Below are 19,071 nucleotides of genomic sequence, written 5' to 3' on the forward strand. Positions count from 1 at the left end.
ATATTCTTTGGCAAATGTTTACCCTGACATCGGCACACGATGGCCTACTCTTGCGAATAACATCAGAGTATCTTTAACGTCCACTGTTAAGCAGACGGTGCGTAGCGTTATGACGGTTGCTACACCCGCAATAAGAATAATTATCAGCGCGCACACTGGATTACAACTGCGAACCTCTGCAACAAGCGGCGAATGCGCCCCCCCCCCCCCCCCCCGCTAAGCCATGAGTGCGTGCAGACCAGCAACCTAGCTGCTGTTCTGCCTCCTATTGTCATGTCAATGTTCGTTTATGTGGGTGTCCAGCACACACGATCCCATCATGTTTAATCAAGCTCACCTTCAAGTCGCCATCCCACAGCCATTTCAAAGACGCACGTACAAAATGAACATTTTTGCCAATTGAATGGTACTTTGGCAGTTCCGAGCATCGAGTAATAAAATCAAAGGACAAAACGGACTGTTGCTGCGCACCATTATTGAGAGAAGGTGGCCGTTAATTTCATTTCAAATTTTTTTCCACATGGGTCCATGATTGGAGATGGGCCCCTGCTGGAACAGATGAATATTAGCGCAGCTCTTGCAGCCCGGCCCGTAACTCTCCTCGGAGAGCCGAGCTTAAGAAGAAGGCACCATCTGCGAGGCAGCGAAGTGGTCCGAGTAACTAAAGGGGGGCACAGTGAGGGGAAAAAAGTATTTGATCCCCTGCTGATTTTGTACGTTTGCCCACTGACAAATAAATGATCAGTCTATAATTTTAATGGTTGGTTTAATTGAACAGTGAGAGACAGAATAACAACAACAAAATCCAGAAAAACGCATGTCAAAAATTTTATAAATGGATTTGCATTTTAATGAGGGAAATAAGTATTTGACCCCTCTGTAAAACATGACTTAGCACTTGGTGGCAAAACCCTTGTTGGCAATCACAGAGGTCAGACGTTTCTTGTAGTTGGCCACCAGGTTTGCACACATCTCAAGAGGCATTTGTCCCACTCCTCTTTGCAGATCTTCTCCAAGTCAGTAAGGTTTCGAGGCTGACGTTTGGCAACTCGAACAGTCAGCTCCCTCCACAGATTTTCTAAGGGATTAAGGTCTGGAGACTGGCTAGGCCACTCCAGGACCTTAATGTGCTTCTTCTTCAGCAACTCCTTTGTTGCCTTGGCCGTGTGTTTTGGGTCATTGTCATGCTGGAATACCCATCCACGACCCATTTTCAATGCCCTGGCTGAGGGAAGGAGGTTCTCACCCAAGATTTGACGGTACATGGCCCCGTCCATCGTCCCTTTGATGCGGTGAAGTTGTCTTGTCCCCTTAGCAGAAAAACACCCCCAAAGCATAATGTTTCCACCTCCATGTTTGACGGTGGGGATGGTGTTCTTGGGGTCATAGGCAGCATTCCTCCTCCTCCAAACACGGCGAGTTGAGTTGATGCCAAAGAGCTCCATTTTGGTCTCATCTGACCACAACACTTTCACCTAGTTGTCCTCTGAATAATTCAGATGTTCATTGGCAAGCTTCAGACGGGCATGTATATGTGCTTTCTTGAGCAGGGGGACCTTGCGGGCGCTGCAGGATTTGAGTCCTTCACGGCGTAGTGTGTTAACAATTGTTTTCTTGCTGACTATGGTCCCAGCTGCCTTGAGATCATTGACAAGATCCTCCCGTGTAGTTCTGGGATGATTTCTCACCGTTCTCATGATCATTGCAACTCCACGAGGTGAGATCTTGCATGGAGCCCCAGGCCGAGGGAGATTGACAGTTCTTTTGTGTTTCTTCCATTTGCGAATAATCGCACCAACTGTTGTCACCTTCTCACCAAGCTGCTTGGCAATGGTCTTGTAGCCCATTCCAGCCTTGTGTAGGTCTAAAATCTTGTCCCTGACATCCTTGGAGAGCTCTTTGGTCTTGGACATGGTGGAGAGTTTGGAATCTGATTGATTGATTGCTTCTGTGGATAGGTTCCTTTTATACAGGTAACGAGCTGAGATTAGGAGCACTCCCTTTAAGAGTGTGCTCCTAATCTCAGCTCATTACCTGTATAAAAGACACCTGGGAGCCAGAAATCTTTCTGATTGAAAGGTCAAATACTTATTTCCATAATTAAAATGCAAATAAATTCATAACATTTTTGACATGCGTTTTTCTGGATTTTGTTGTTGTTATTCTCTCTCACTGTTCAAATAAACCTACCATTAAAATTATAGACTGATCATTTCTTCGTCAGTGGGCAAACGTACAAAATCAGCAGGGGATCAAATACTTTTTTCCCTCACTGAAAACGTGAACTGACATAACGCCCATGTCAGAGAAGAAAAACTGAGCCAATGTCGTCCATATACCCAAGTTAGATCAAGCAAGCTTCTCGTTCTCACCGTAGGAGCGAGGCGAGGTGGGGCTGACCCATGTCTGTGATCCAGCGATTTGGAGTCAAGGCTTGGTGGATCAAATAGATTTTAGAAACTCCCAAAAACCCACGGGGATATGTGAATAACCATTCTGGCAAATTGCCCGATGATGCTGGATGTAATTACCAGCGAAACGTCGTACTAATTTTTTTTTTAAATGTTGTGGATTCACTCTTCAACACACCAGTGGGCTAAAGTAGTGAACGATTTGTCTTTTGTCAACGTGACACAATTTTCACTCATTTGCCGTGTCGGGTGGTGGAGGGTTGCGTTATATTTATATGTCACTAGCTTTACTACCCGGCTTCGCCCGGGACTTGGATTCACAATGCCCGGCCGCCTTTGTCTCCACAGTGGCATGTTCACACACCACACCAGTTACTCGTTTGAGGCTGAGTCGACCTAGGGGAGGCCCAGGAGCGATTGAAATAATCGTCACCTGTCGTGGCCGTGAGCGGGAATCTAACTCGGGTCGCTGGGTTCGTAGCGCAGCGCGCTAACCACTACACTACAATGCGTTACTCTTCCACATGCGCGGGTCACATGACAGATTTGACGTCACAGCTCACTTGCCGTGCAAAAAATATCTGCATTATTGAGCTCCCCCCCCCAAAAAAAAAAAAACCCAAAAAAGTGTATTTTCATAATTTTTGCATGGTGTACAGTCTGGAAAGTACCTACATGGCAAATTTAAAGTTTGTTGCATGTCGGGAAGCACGCTGAACATTTTGAACAGACACACATGGAATATTTTGCTGTTTTTTTTCCTGGATTTTCTGTTTGCACAGTCACATAGTAACTTTAAGATGTTTTCTTGTTCTTGTTCGTGTTTTTGTTTTTTGTTTGTTGCACCCGATTCAAGAGCCGAATGGCTGACAGGGCTATACCAAATAAATGAAACTGAAATGAAACATAATCACAACTTTGAATTGTGAATAACTAAACTAAAAAAAAAATACCTAGTAAGGCCCAGTACTGAGCTTTCTAGCTCTTTTCCAGAAGCGACCTGGCCACAAATGAAATCTCAACGAAGTGGTTTATCACGTGGAAATGTATAGCAGCCGAATACTCTAAAGGCATGTTGATTGTAAAATTTGGAGGGAAAAACGGAGGACCCAGAAAAAAATCCACACGACCACCATTGAGAAAACAAACTCCAAATATAGAGGCGTCAGGGTGGAACCCACGACCTCCTGCATACTAGGCGAGAGAGTTCATACCTCGCCATCGCGGCACCCCCAGGAGATAGCCGCGCCTCCGATTAGCACGGTTGGTTGGCTACGTACGGTGCGAAAGAAGCAAGTGGATTCTTGAATCCATTCATGAAATGCCTGGTATTGCATCGGTACCACCGTTAACGACGACCTGCAAAGCACGCCTTATTTCATGGCACTGGCCAAACGTCCGCTTGCAGGAGGCTCCTAAAAATAGCCATGAGACTCGGTATAAAATCCTTCACTATGATGAATATTGTTATTGACGACCTTGCCGAGAAGTGTTACACTGGTGGATACGTGGAATCTTCAGACATCTATGAGATGTCCAAATGACACTGTGCATCCCGACTACGAACCGGGCGTGCGAGCGGTTAATTGGTCAAGGCGGATATGTGACGGTCGGATATTGCGAAGCTGTACGGAACCTGTCTGCTGCGTGTCGGCTCTCTGTTTTGTTCATTGATGTGAACCGTCCTGTGTGTCCACAGCCCTGCGTTAGTCACATTTCCAGTCAACGGGCGTTTAGAATATTTGGCTGCTATGCATTTTCACGCGACAAGCTACTTCGTTGAGCTATCGTTTGTGGCCAAGTCACTTCTGAAAAATAGTACATAGCTCAGTGGGCCTTACCTCCATGTACCGTATAGGTGATTTAACCATGCTTCACCATGCTGGTCAGTGCAGGTGAGTGAAGGCAGGAACCATAAATGGTGGTGGAAGGATATAAATCAGGGTTTCCCAAACTCCAGTACTAGCGACCCACCAAGCTACGTTTTTTTTTTTCCCCGCGTTTAACCAATTTGCCTCTCCCGATTAAAATCAACTCATTCCAAGCTGGACGTGCCTGATGATTGTTAAACGCATTCCACATAACCCCCGCCCCCCCCACCAAGAAATTAACGCTGTTTGCAGTGAATGGAGCCGAATAAAACATGTGTTTCACAAAGACCCCCGTATATCCTTAAGAGACTGTTGGGACAAGTGCTGTTAGTAAGCACCTATGAAGGCACAGTACACGAGGGGGTGGGTGGCCAGCACCACGCCTGGCCACCTTTGTCTCCCCAGTGACGATGTTTACACACCGCACCAGGTACTCATTTGAGGCTGAGTCAACCTAGGAGAGGGCCCTGGACCAGTTCAGATAATCATCAGTGGGGCTGGCCGTGAGCGGGAATCGAACTCGGGTCGCCGGGTTCATAGCGCTGCGCCCTCACCGCTGCACCGCCGCTCCCCACGAGACACACACACACACGTGTTCCACGTGAAGCAGACAACGTTAATTGTTTCGCACGCCAACCACGTAGGACGTGTTTAACAATCATCGGGCAAGTGCAGTGTGGAACAGAGTGAATTCGTAAACGTGGCAAGACGGAGCGTGGTGGTGGGTCGCTGAGGACTGGAGTTTGGAAAACCCTGGTATAGATGCGGTACGTAGGAACAGATGTAGCTATATACCACCCTCTGCTGCAACACATCGTAGTCCCACAGACTATAACAACCTAATAGACTAAGCTAAGCTATTTTTTTTATTTTTCTAGGTCAGGCCCACTAAGCTACATCGCTCTTTTTCAGAAGCGACCTGGCCACAAACGAATTGGCTCATCATGTGGAAAGTTATAGCAGCAGCCACATATTAAAAACGCGTGATGTTGATTCTAAATGTGGAGGGAAAAACCGGATGACTCGGAGAAAAATCCATGTGACCACCATGGGGAAAACACGCAAACTCCAAATATAGAGGCGTCAGGGTCGGGATCGAACCCACGACCTCTTGTATACCAGGCGAGGTAGTATAACATCTCGCCACTGTGCTGCCCTATTATGCATGGTGGTCACACATTAAAGCACTATGCAGGCTCTAACTCTGAGATCTGGTGATTTGGTCACACGCACATACGTATAATTATCATATATTAGTGTCGAACAATTATCAATGGAAAATATATTACATTACGTGCCTGTTGGTCAAAAGGTTTTCTATTTTCTTTTTTCAGCCAATACATTGCTCAGTCATTGGAGTACTGTACATTGATGTTAGAAACCCGTGACGCATGTGGATGTCTGCATTACAGGGCCTCCTCTACTTACGAACATTCGAATTACGAACTTTCAAAGATACGAACAAACCTGTCCCGTATGTCCAGTTGCCGGTTTGGACCGAGAGTCGTGACCACCGCGCAATAGATGGCGGTGGTGGCATCTACATCTGCAGAACATGAAGAATCGGTGGCATCTACGCCTACAGGAGATTATACATTTTTTTAAGTCATTCCCGGTGTTTAATGTACATGCCGTACAACATTCTAAATCGACAGGAGTAAATAAAGTTGGACTTACGACCAAATCGACTTATAAATAGACCTCTGGAACCTAACTGGCTCGTGAGAAGAGTCCCTTGCATATTGCACATACACACACGTACATTTATACACAAGTGCAAAGATCGACTAATTAACGTTGGTTAGCACCTATAAAGGGTGGAAAGGCAGACGAGGAGGTCGTGTGACCAACAAGAATGCCCAAGCCACCTTTTGACTTCTCAATGTTTATTTTAATACAACCCAACTTGATTCTTATTTTTGGGCTGCGTCGACCGAGGAGAGACTCGGGACAGGCTTGAGACATCACTTTCCACTGCCGGTATCCACGTTGGGCAACCTGTCAGGATAGGATCGTAGTACAACCACCATATGGCCACTTTCCCATGTAAACAACGTCCCTGTAAGTTAACTCGCAGCCCCTTTTTCCAATCCACTTCTGCATGAAGGCCTCCCCGCGGCACGTCGGTCAGAATCAGAATATTTATGTACACTGGAGAAATACGACGGGCTATAAAGCTCGTTGTCACAGATGTCCAGTAGGGGCGGGTAAAAACATTACAACAACAAACAGTAGAAAAAATCACGATAGGAGTACAAAGTACTTGGGGTTTCTTTCAAGATGTTTCGCCAGCGTGTAAGAGTTGTCCACAACTACAGTACCCACTTAGAGGGGGCTCCATAGAGCAGGCTTCTAGTGGATGTCCCTTCCGCCAACAGTGGCGTGCGCAACGCAGTTTCAGGGCTGCACCTTTTACGTGCCTGCTAGATTGTACGGATGGCTGCGTTCACAAAGCAATGATTTGGATGGCAGACGAGCATGCAATAAAGTCAAACAGCCTGTCCAGAGTGACAGAATCCGGGAATTTTTGGTTGCAGCCAACCACCGTCATGGCAACAGCAGCTCAGCGCGCGAGCGCTTACACAGCACAGCAGCCACCGCTGTGAGACCTCTGCACAATCCCGAGGCCACCACAAGCACCCCCCCATATACAGCCCCAAGAGTATCCCCCACCCCACCTCACTCTCACACTCTCCCCAGCTCCCACGAGGCCTGACCCTGCTTACTCAGCACAAATGGCCCACGGCTTATACATCACCCATCCGAATTTCACACACGCCTGGCTGTACACTGCATCGTCTGAATTGTTTTTGTTTATATACAGTATTGAAGTTGATATGTTCTGTGTAAACAAGGCTATATATTTATTCATCAGGCTAAAATAAGCAAATGCCAAGAGCCAGCGGTTGGTAAATTCCCTGAAGTGTTATAAAAAGGTCATTAGTGTACAATGTTCTTATGAGCAATTGAGTGAGATGCATGCGGACTAGCTTGCACTACAGCAAATCACCCACATGTACTCACATATTCATACACACACAAAAACTGAATAAAATGTGTGTGAGTATTTTTGGTATCCCAAACTGACAGGGCAGGCACATTCGCCACAAGCCAGTGGTCGAAATTCCACATTTCGATGGCTGGTGACTCTTCCATAACACTTTATGGAAAGTACCAGCCATAGGAATGTGGAATTTCAACCACCGGCTCGTGACCATCCGCAGAGCTGAGTACCACCCAATGTTGATTTGAGCAGGAGCAATTGTCTGTCTTGACTTGACATGTAGAAGTAAAGTTCAAGGTGCTGCCCTGCAATTGTTTCCTCAAGCCACTGCTGGCTAAGGACCCTCCACTAGAGGGAGCTCTCGAGATAATGTTTTTTTTTATTGACCCCCAAATGTATGATTGGCTGAACTGACGCCCTTAACTGGGACTTGAACTCAAAACCTTCTAATTGTGCACTGAGTGTCTTGCTTATACCAACACCTGGACGCCATAATGTTGAACACAGAACCTATAAAAAGGTCGTCAAAGTACACGTGTTTAAGAGCAATTCGATGTTGAACTTCTTTGGCACCGTACGCAGCCAACTGTGCTAATCGGAGGTGCGGAGGAAGGACAACTAAACACAAAAAAGGAGTTCTAAAGAAATTAGCTTTCAATCAATTGCGTAAGATGCGTGCGGATTAGCTTCGTGCTCTTTGAAACTCATCAGCAGCACTCAACAAATCACCCACATTTACCCACGTATTAATAGACGCACAAAAGAGAGAGCAGAATAAGAATTGAACACCTTATACGTTGCCTTAAGATGTTCCTATGATCGACGTGTGTGCTTTTGTTATTGGTTTCGCTCCCTTTTTGCGACTCGAGGATTTGAACCGACAATGCCACAATGCAAATGTGTCAGGCGAAGATAACAGCGGGTGGTGGGTGAGCAATCTGCTATTCATCACATGCCCAAGGAAACAGTGTCTGGCGCGGTGAGCATGGAGTTTCACCCATATCCCCTCCCCCCCCAAAAAACAAATTAAATTTCAGCCGATTCATCATCATCAACACTACCGTTCTGACAGCCTCTGCAGGTGTTCCCCACTGGTTCATTGCAAGCTTGGGCTTTCTATATTTTTTTCCCATAATTATTTCCCAGCATCAGCCACTCCCCCCGCCCCCCTCCGCATAGCAGCTTGGCTTTTACGTAATTTCACCTCGCTGATAAATAGGCCTGGCACTCCGTATTATAAGCAATGTCCAGTTGTCACACATTTGGCCTGGCTATATTTAAACGTGAAATATATTTGTGAATTTCACCCCCCCCCGCCGCCGCCGCCCCTCTTTTCATATTTACAATTATTATTTTGGGATTTATCGCTGACTCTACGCTGATTATGAATTTGGATTGATGTTACGAGATTGAGAATGGTGCCAGACTGTGTGAAAAAAACTACATTTTTGGTATATTTAAACGTGCTTTTCTTTCCTGTTATGAATTTGGAACAAATTATATTTAAATCAAACGTTACATATTATAATTTATGCTAATACATGCCCCTCTAGGCATAACTCCCTATACTCCTTGCTCGCTGGAGGGGGGAGGCATTCTGATGACATCACACCGCCTATTTAACACCCAAGGCTGGAGCGAGATTTTCACAAATTCTGGCAATCGTCTGATGTTGCTGGTTGTAACCGCCAGTGAAGACGTCGTACCGATTGTTAAGATATCGCCGATCGCTGTCCAACACACCTATGGTGCTGAAGCAATAATGAATTGACACGCGTGTTCGCGTGACAACTTTATTTATTTGGCTGTGCTGGGTAGAGGAGGGCGTATGACACACATTGGAATTTTACTCACAATCTGACAACCAAAAAAAATTCTATTGGAAATCCATGCAGTTTAAAAGATGTTGGATGCTGTACATTTAAATCTTCACAGCTTGATTATGCTGATTCAAGTTAAAACATGAACGTATATGCTTTTTGCACAGTCATTGGTGACTTGGGCTGAGGTCATATATACGTTACACTTCAGATATAGTCAATTTTAATCACGAGTGGGATCTCAGAAATCCATGCTGTTTAAAAGATGTTGGATGCTGTACATTTAAATCTTCACAGCTTGATTATGCTGATTCAAGTTAAAACATAAACGTATATGCTTTTTGTACAGTCATTGGTGACTTTGGCTGAGGTCATATATACGTTACACTTCAGATATAGTCAATTTTAATCACGAGTGGGATCTCAGAATCCAACCCAGGATTTTATCAGTGCTCTGTCAGGAACAATATAGGCCCCCTGGGTCAGCCAGCCACATAGCATTTAGCGTCTTAATGCAACAAATGTTAAGTTATAGGATCGGTGGCTTGAATCTCAATTCTGGGAGAGCCCAAGAGGCCGCTTTTTGTTTTCTCGGTGACGTCATCAAGGGACATGCTTCTCTCGGCCAATGACATGTCATGATTTAACAATGTGCCTGCCCTGTCAGGGTTGGGATACCAAATGAATCCACACGCGGACACACACACACATACACGCGGAATAAAACGTGGGGCAACGCAGCGTCGTACGGCTTTGTAAAACGCTAAGACAATGCAATTATGCTCGATGGGAACAACGTTGAATTCGTTTCATCATTAAGCCCAAGTAGCGCTAAAGTGTGCACACGTTTTACGAGTGCCTAAAAAAAAAAACAATATGAGCAGTGCCACGCTTAACTTGGTAAGGAGCCGTTGGGGACATTAGCAGGCGAAGTGCTTCGTTTCTGATTGGATGTGTTAAATCAATGAAGGTCAGCGATCATTCCGGGCAATAAAAACTCGCGGTCACGTGGCGACTGCCAAATCCGCAAAGCAGTGGATTAATGACGCACGTCATTACACGTGCTGCCCTGGTTTCGTGGTCGGCACACTGCACTCGCGGTCGAGAGGTCACAGTTCGATCTCCCGGCAAGGCAGCTGAACGATGGAACAAGCTTCTTAAATCAACTCCCACCCAGCCCCAACCCACACCCTCTATTCCACCCCAGCAGTGTAAATAGATACACCACAGCGAGTCGCGTGGGGGTGAGGTAAAGTGTGGGTAACTCTCACTTCCCCACTTCTCCAGAGCTCCCTGTTACAATAGCGGAGGCCCATCTCACCAGGAAGACATTGCAGGGCTGCACCTTGTTCTTTACCTTCAGCTACACCGCCCACACCCTGCGAGATCGCTTGTTGGAAGCTGATATTCATACGCTTGGTTGATGATCGTGATAACTATTTCAACCTTTTAAATATCGTAGTTCGCGTAACTTGGGACGTGCTGACTCAGTCGCATTTGAAGACACAAAATAAATTGCATGGTGCCAAGTTTAACACCTTGTAAGGCGTTTGCTAAAAAAAAAAATACTCTACTCGCACAAATTATCCGCTCGTCCAAACGCTAATTGCAAAAAAAAAATAATTAGCTTCTAATGGGCCAACTCACCCGTTTGAAAAAAGAGGTGCGGCCTCAATGAAATCCCAACTGCCAGGAATGGCACTGTATACGTGCAAATTCGCTGCCGAGCAAAAGCCGGAGATTGTTTGTGCAACAACGCCATGCTGCCGATGGAGAATTCACAGCAAATCATCCAAAGCTGCAGCCTATTCTTACCTTGTGTCGATGCTGTCATAGGAACCCACGGTGTAGTGTCGGAACAACCTCCTGGCTTTCTCCTCTCGGGTTTCTGAAAGAAAAAGGCAAGCGAAAAAGGACGACAACGATTACGACATTACGATACTTGAGAGAGAGAGAGAAAAATCAGTATCTCCGAGATGTTCTCATGAGTAGACACCGATCCTGAGCCAGTCAGAGACATGCAGAGGCTCCGAGTCAGCTTGAGCAGTGAGGTCCACATCGCGTTTACTAGCCAAATAATGAATGCGTCCTCTTGGGACGCTGCAGGTCTGGCAACAGCTCAGCACCCACTGGTGCGTAAAAAAGTTTCCTATTAGTTTAATTAATCACCTTCTCATGTCTCCTGCAATTAGTTAACCCAAGGTGGAACTCATTGCCTACCTGAACTGCAGGTATCACCACACGATCCCGGTGAAAATTTCATATTGAAACGATAAACACCTATTACTATATCTTGCTACTGGCAAAGGAGGTCTCATTATGTAAATGCTCACCCCGAGCCCTCAATACTCTGATAGTGTGCTGTTTTTGAGTTGTATGCCATTTGGCGTCATCTGGTCCAACACCAGTGGAGACTAGGCTTTAAGAAAAGCCGTCTCGGGTGTGGACCAATCAATTTCAAGGACAGTGCATGTTATTATCAGAGTTGTCTCTTTTTGTTTGCTTTTTGACTGCTTGTGTTGTGGTTATTGCAAACATGATGCCTTGTATAAAGGTGTCAGTTTTGGTGCCAGATAAAAGGGTAAAAACCTATTACTATATCTTGCTACTGGCAAAGGAGGTCTCACAATGTAAATGCTTGCCCCGAGCTCTCAATACTCTGATAGTGCGCTGTTTTTGAGTTGTACGCCTTTTGGCGTCATCTGGTCCAACACCAGTGGAGACGAGGCTCTAAGAAAAACCGTCTCGGGTGTGGACCAATCAATTTCAAGGACAGTGCATATTATTATCAGAGTTGTCTCTTTTGTATGCATTTTGACTGCTTGTGTTGTGGTTATTGCAAACATGATCCCTTGTATAAAGGTCAGTTTTTGTGCCAGCTAAAAGGGTAAAATAAAATAAATCACGACGTTTCGGGTGCAACACAAGCGTCCATCATCAGATGGGAAAGCATGGCCTTTTGCTGATGCAGACTGCTCGGCAGTTGTGATTTATTTTATACCTACGTGACTTTACCGAAAGAACCAAAGAGTATAATAATGCGAACTGAGCATCACCCTACCAATAACTTATAACACAAAGGAATAATTAGGGGTGTAATTATTCCCTCCCTTAGTGAATCAATTCATTGTTGCGTTTCGGGACTGTGATCAGAATTATAATTTTGTATCGTCAGCGTTTTCTTTTTGTCTGTTTCAGATTTGTTCTGCTGCCACGTCAGGATAGTTTTTGCTCGCGTAATCACTTTCGCACAATTTGCATACATTGACAAACAACAATTCTTGCACAAGTGATTTTGTGTACGCATTAAGTCTTAACATTTGTAAGTGAATTAATGCGTTTTTACACGTGTATTGTAATTTTGTGTTTCAAACACGTCTAAAATAACAGCTGCCCCCAGTGTGCATCCATCATGAGGAATTTAAACCCAGTCAGTTGGAATCTCAGTGCAGTGCCAAATAACACTGTTCCACCACCACAACCCCTCACGTACAAACACGCTGCAATGTTGCACAGGGGTGCTAGGTGGTGCTGTGGCTTAGAGCAATCATTTACTGTGAGTTCAACTCCCAATCAGGAGGAAACCCATAACCCATCTGCGGTCAAAAATATATTTACAACTTAGTGAAAAGTCAAATTAAGTTTTTTGTAAATAGAGAATGACCCCTGCCATGGGAATGTGCAATTCCCATCACTGGTCCATGGCTACCGACAGAGATAGGTGCCACACCAATGCTCATCATGCGTTTAGTTTATTTGGCTGATATATATATATATATTTCCACATGATAAGCCACTTTGTTGAGCTATGATTTGTGGCCAGGTCGCTTCTGAAAAATAGCAATGTAGCTCAGTGGGCCTTACCTCGTAAAATCACATATAGTTAATTTGTGCAGGGATAAACTCTTGTCTTAACTGTAATGCCCCGCAACTGCCTGTTCAAGCCACCGCTGGTTAAGGGGAGCTCTAAACAGTACCCCCCCCCTCCCTCCCAGACGGCACTTTGGCCTACTATTCCACATCTTGAAACGTGTGTGCGAGTTCCCACAATTTACCCAACCAAGGCATGCTATACAGATCGCCTCACTGAGGTTCAAATCCATTCGTGCTGCTGGGTGGAGAGAGGCGGTGAGGAATTTAAGAAACTTGCGCCACCGTTCCAACTGTTGGGAGATCAAATCTAGCCGGCAACCTCCGCATTGCAAACCCAGCGTGCCGACCGTTACGTTACGCAGAGTGGCAATAGCACAAGTGCTGCGTCCGTGGGCCCCATGGTGGCTTAACAATGAAAGGACGCAGCAGCATCGAGGTCCATTCAAACCTATCCCCGGCCAACGAAAAATATTCGCCTTTATTGAGCTGTATCCACAAGCACATTCCTGGCTCGCCGATCCCTCCCCTTTTAAGGCAGCGATTTCTGAGGCGGTGATTATTTCTGAAATTATTCCAAATTTGACAGTGTGTGTATATGCACGGGCGAGCTGATCAGGGGCAGTTCTCGGGAGCAAACAGCTGCCTTCTCTTTCGATTTAAAGCTTTCGTGACTGCAAGGATTCATCTTCTTTGGTTCTTTCGGTAAAGTCACGTAGAATCACATTCTCTGAGAATATTATTGTGTTACTTTATTTTATCAATTTATTATTTTATTCTCATTCTACGTGACTTTACCGAAAGAACCAAAGAAGCTGCCTTCTCGTTTGGGAGCAAGCATTACTTTTGTAAGGGGCGCCGAGAGGTGAACCGTATTAATACAGTGAGGGGAAAAAGTATTTGATCCCCTGCTGATTTTGTACGTTTGCCCACTGACAAAGGAATGATCAGTCTATAATTTAATGGTAGGTTTATTTGGACAGTGAGAGACAGAATAACAACAACAAAATCCAGAAAAAACGCATGTCAAAAATGTTATAAATTGATTTGCATTTTATTGAGGGAAATAAGTATTTGACCCCCTCTCAATCAGAAAGATTTCTGGCTCCCAGGTGTCTTTTATACAGGTAACGAGCTGAGATTAGGAGCACACTCTTAAAGGGAGTGCTCCTAATCTCAGCTTGTTACCTGTATAAAAGACACCTGTCTACAGAAGCAATCAATCAATCAGATTCCAAACTCTCCACCATGGCCAAGACCAAAGAGCTCTCCAAGGATGTCAGGGACAAGATTGTAGACCTACACAAGGCTGGAATGGGCTACAAGACCATTGCCAACGAGCTTGGTGAGAAGGTGACAACAGTTGGTTGCATTATTCGCAAATGGAAGAAACACAAAGAACTGTCAATCTCCCTCGGCCGGGGGCTCCATGCAAGATCTCACTTCGTGGAGTTGCAATGATCATGAGAATGGTGAGGAATCAGCCCAGAACTACACGGGAGGATCTTGTCAATGATCCCAAGGCAGCTGGGACCATAGTCACCAAGAAAACAATTGGTAACACACTACGCCGTGAAGGACTGAAATCCTGCAGCGCCCACAAGGTCCCCCTGCTCAAGAAAGCACATATACATGCCCGTCTGAAGTTTGCCAATGAACATCTAAATGATTCAGAAGACAACTGGGTGAAAGTGTTGTGTTCAGATGAGACCAACATGGAGCTCTTTGGCATCAACTCAACTCGCCGTGTTTGGAGGAGGAGGAATGCTGCCTATGACCCCAAGAACTCCATCCCCACCGTCAAACATGGAGGTTGAAGCATTATGCTTTGGGGGTGTTTTTCTGCTAGGGGGACAGGACAACTTCACCGCATCAAAGGGACGATGGACGGGGCCATGTACCGTCAAATCTTGGGTGAGAACCTCCTTCCCTCAGCCAGGGCATTGAAAATGGGTCGTGGATGGGTATTCCAGCATGACAATGACCCAAAACACACGGCCAAGGCAAAAAAGGAGTGGCTCAAGAAGAAGCACATTAAGGTCCTGGAGTGGCCTAGCCAGTCTCCAGACCTTAATCCCATAGAAACTCTGTGGAGGGAGCTGAAGGTTCGAGTTGCCAAACGTCAGCCTCGAAACCTTAATGACTTGGAGGAGATCTGCAAAGAGAAGTGGGACAAAATCCCTCCTGAGATGTGTGCAAACCTGGTGGTCAACTACAAGAAACGTCTGACCTCTATGATTGCCAACAAGGGTTTTGCCACCAAGTACTAAGTCATGTTTTGTAGAGGGGTCAAATACGTATTTCCCTCATTAAAATGCAAATCAATTTATAACATTTTTGACATGCGTTTTTCTGGATTTCGTTGTTGTTATTCTGTCTCTCACTGTTCAAATAAACCTACCATTAAAATTATAGACTGATCATTTCTTTGTCAGTGGGCAAACGTACAAAATCAGCAGGGGATCAAATACTTTTTTTCCCTCACTGTGTGTGTGTACACTCAGCGGGTCTAACGGATCGTGAGTTCACACGCGGTGTGTGCTTGGCTCTCATTGGCCAGGAGCTGTCACGCAGGCCGAGAAGCCGACGTAGGGCACACAATGGGGTTTGAAGGCTGAGGGAACCATTAAAATCATCAGATCGGTCATCGGGGTCATTTTTAAAGAGCCCGGGGGGGGGGGGGGGGGTGAGGAAATAAACGTGATGGAAAATGAGGTGAAGGTTGGGAGACCTGTTAGGAGAAAACGAAGGGGGTTGGTGGAAAGTCAGAGAACGTTCCCGGAAAGGACGGAGGAGCGGATAAAAGGAGCGGACAGAAAGGGGTTCGGGAGCCTGCCAGGAGTGATTCCCTGATGTGTGACGCGCTGCGCTGTAGGTCAAAATAAAGGTGGTGGTAGCTGCGAAGTTGTATTTGGTGATTGGCCACAGAGGCAAGGGGGGTGGTCGGTCGGACTTTTCTCTGCTTTGGGACCTCAAGCAATGCCACTGCAGGACACGAGGGGGCATTGTGCTGCACCGGGTGCTTGCTGGGTAATTGAACTTGGGAATGCAGAACAGCATTGGTGGCTCGGCGGTCGCCTCGGGCGCCAAAAGTTAAGTGGGGCGCTAAATTCGAGGAAAAATATGCAAGTAAAAAATAACGAAGATGTCATTATTTCAGAGGGAATATGGATTAAAATATATATTTTTTAGAATGTATTAATGTTATATATTGTATTTACTGCAAAATAAATACCGTACATCGGACTGAATTATCGTCTCGCTGTCGTGCACAAATCTATTCTGAAAATGTCGTTTCTCTATTTTATCTGATCTCAGATACACTAGTTAGACGGACGGACGAACCGAATAATCATGCCTCTGTTTAAAAAAACTACGCTTAAAAAAACATTAAACGCAAAATAGGCGCAAAATGTTTTCAAGTTCAAAAAAACCTCAGCCTAGACCTGCCTTTGGGGTTTGGGGTTTGGGGAGCCGATTGCATGGTTCGCATAGGGTGCCAGTTGCTGGCAAAATAGTCCAGGGCGGCCCCTGATTGGCCGCGAAATACACACAAACAGTGCCTCCGGTTTCATTAGTACAGTTTTCCCAACGGATTCATTTGCAGATGACAATGTGTTCATACGTTTAATACCTCTTAAAAAAAATAGTCACTGCAGTGTTCCATACACCTTCAGAAGTCATGAGACTCTGTCACGAGCATTTTGTGAATAAAAAAGTAAATAGATTAGAATGTTTTATTATCTGGCCGGAAGAGACACTTGTTATTTATTTTTGCACAATCAAGAAGTTTCTGAATTTGAATACAATTTTCGTGTTGACTTCGCCTGTAAACCGGCATGAGGTGACCAATGTATGGGTGTGCTGTGGCCAGCACCATGCCCGGCCAACTTCGCCTCTGCAGTGCTGATTTTTGAACAAACCGCAAACGGCTGCATGGATATAGGAGAGGCCCAGGACCAATTTTGATAACACTCGCTACTGATCATGCCTGGGAATTAAACTCATTTTGGTTGCTGAATTTGTAGCGCAGTGCACTTACCAATATTCCACGACTCCCTACGCACGTCACAGCGTCTATTCGTCTCATGTCAATTGTAAAGTCGCGTTGCCATCAATTACGCCATTGGTTACGTCATTGGCTGTGAACGTGGCACTTTAACCGAGGCTCGAATCTGGTGTCGTTACTTCACGCATTTCGAACGTGGTGGCGCAAATTCACGGCCCCGAGCTGATCCTACTCCAATGAGGATCTGCCGATACAGAGCGCAAGTGGGCTGTAGAACTTTATGTTAAAAGGAAGGATTGCATCGATATCACGAAGTTTTGAGGCAGGATGTGCAGCATCGAGAAAATAAAAAAAAAACATGGATGGAAATAGGCAACAGGATAAGAGCATGAGAAGAGGTTTTCCCCTTTTTTTCTCTGACAACAAAACAGGTGTTAAGATGTTACAACACCAAAATGAAACCTTTGACAAAGAATCATGTCTGCATGAACCACAATACCGCACGCATGCTGCTGCCTTTGCGGCTGTGGTGGAGGCGCCACCACGAGACCCCCCCCCCTCCCCCAAGTATCGCGACAGAATGGCGCTCAGTATAACGCGGTACGTGTTTCCACATTAGGATGGGCCTGCAGCTACCAAAGCAGACGTGCGACTGACTTTGAGATAGCAATAGGAATGGATTAAGTGTCAGCTAAAGGTGCACCTGATCTGTAAACAGCTATATGCCACTTGCTATGTGTTCCCACTTGCCCCTGATTTTATCCGTTTGTCATTTCGTGTGCCGGGTCACGAGATGCGTGCATGTACGCTCAACTTATTTAGTACCGTACGGAGCCAACCGTCCTTTAATCGGAGGTGCGAAGCATCCTTGATGAAGCATCCGTTTGGATCTCTTTCGGAACAGTGCAGCCCTCCTTGTCGAAGATTTGGCTCACAGAAGGGGATATCGCAGAGCTACCTCTGAGATTCCTTCAAATGACCTCTGGTCCACACAGTAAGGGGCAGCAATTTCCCACCCGCTCTGGCACCAAAAGTAATGTTTATCAATATTATAAATTCTCACAGCTTGAATAGTCAAATTAAATACGTAATATAAATTCCATGTCATCTTTTTTGTGCGTGCAATTATTTATCACCGGCTGAGTCCACCAACTCACTCGACTTTAGAATGTGGGTTTAATCACAAATGGTTCTCTCGATTTGAACCCAGGATCTCAGTGGTTGCAGCTCACTTATCTGACCTCTGAGTCACCCACCTCATATGTATACAATATCGTGTAAGAAAACTCGGTACTGTGGTGTTTTTTTTCTCATTAACTTGTTTCAATGTTTCTAAATTATATCACTGCAGATAAAAAAAAACTAAATATACCTCGCAGTCGGGCTGGGAAGCAGAATGCACAATCATGAGGTCATCCAAGTACTGTAAGGGGTGAAATAGGCCAATCATCTGTTGCAGATTATTTTATTTTGTATACCAATTAGTGGAAAGGCAACCAGTAGTCGTCCTAGGCATGGACTGTCACTTCCAGAAGAATATGAAATTTCCAACGTTGGTTCAAGAAAGCAAAATGACAGATGCCTGTTGCTCAATAGTTGATTAATGGAATGCACCCTTTCGCATTTTTGTAGATATTTTTGTTTTTCCAAAGAGGCAATCTGAAGTGGTCACCTTAAGTTTTAACATATGCAATGCAGTTTGCCAAGCAGCGTAAGTAAATATCTTTAAACTATATAAAATCCAAGGTTATCCTAATGCTCAGCAAAAAGGCGATTGATGCTCAACAAGCATAAGAAATACAGATGGCCAGGTGGTTTAGGAGCTGATGCTGACACTATGGTCCTGAGCCAGCACTCCTGAGGGTTTCCAGCCTCAGTCTCCTTGTAAAACAGATTCTCCTCAGAGACAGTTGGATGGTCTCAGCCCTATCACCTGTGATGTACCGTTTTCATAATTGTGCAATCATTGGTGACCAGGCTGAGACCACCCACTGGCTTCATTGAATAACTAAGTTCAGTCTTGGGTGGTTCAGCCTGGCTGGATTCAAATGCATACTCTGTACAGTTTTGGCTCAGTACTCTCCCT

The 19,071-nt window shown here is 45.3% G+C and overlaps 1 protein-coding gene across 6 annotated transcripts in view; it reads right to left on the minus strand.

The window, feature by feature from the left end:
- The window catches only part of LOC116945424 (SH3 and multiple ankyrin repeat domains protein 2-like), a 661,289-nt gene that overhangs the window by 182,276 nt on the left and 459,942 nt on the right, over window positions 1–19,071 (minus strand). For all 6 annotated transcript variants that reach the window (XM_032959740.2, XM_032959739.2, XM_032959738.2 and 3 more), the window contains exon 14: window positions 10,922–10,994. In XM_032959740.2, coding sequence (XP_032815631.2) covers window positions 10,922–10,994 — 73 coding nt within the window. The remainder of the gene's footprint in view (window positions 1–10,921; window positions 10,995–19,071) is intronic.

Source organism: Petromyzon marinus, chromosome 24 (assembly GCF_048934315.1).
Source record: "Petromyzon marinus isolate PM22_M1 ecotype Great Lakes invasive population chromosome 24, UKy_Petmar_22M1.pri1.0, whole genome shotgun sequence".
Classification (NCBI taxonomy): Eukaryota; Metazoa; Chordata; class Hyperoartia; order Petromyzontiformes; family Petromyzontidae; genus Petromyzon; species Petromyzon marinus.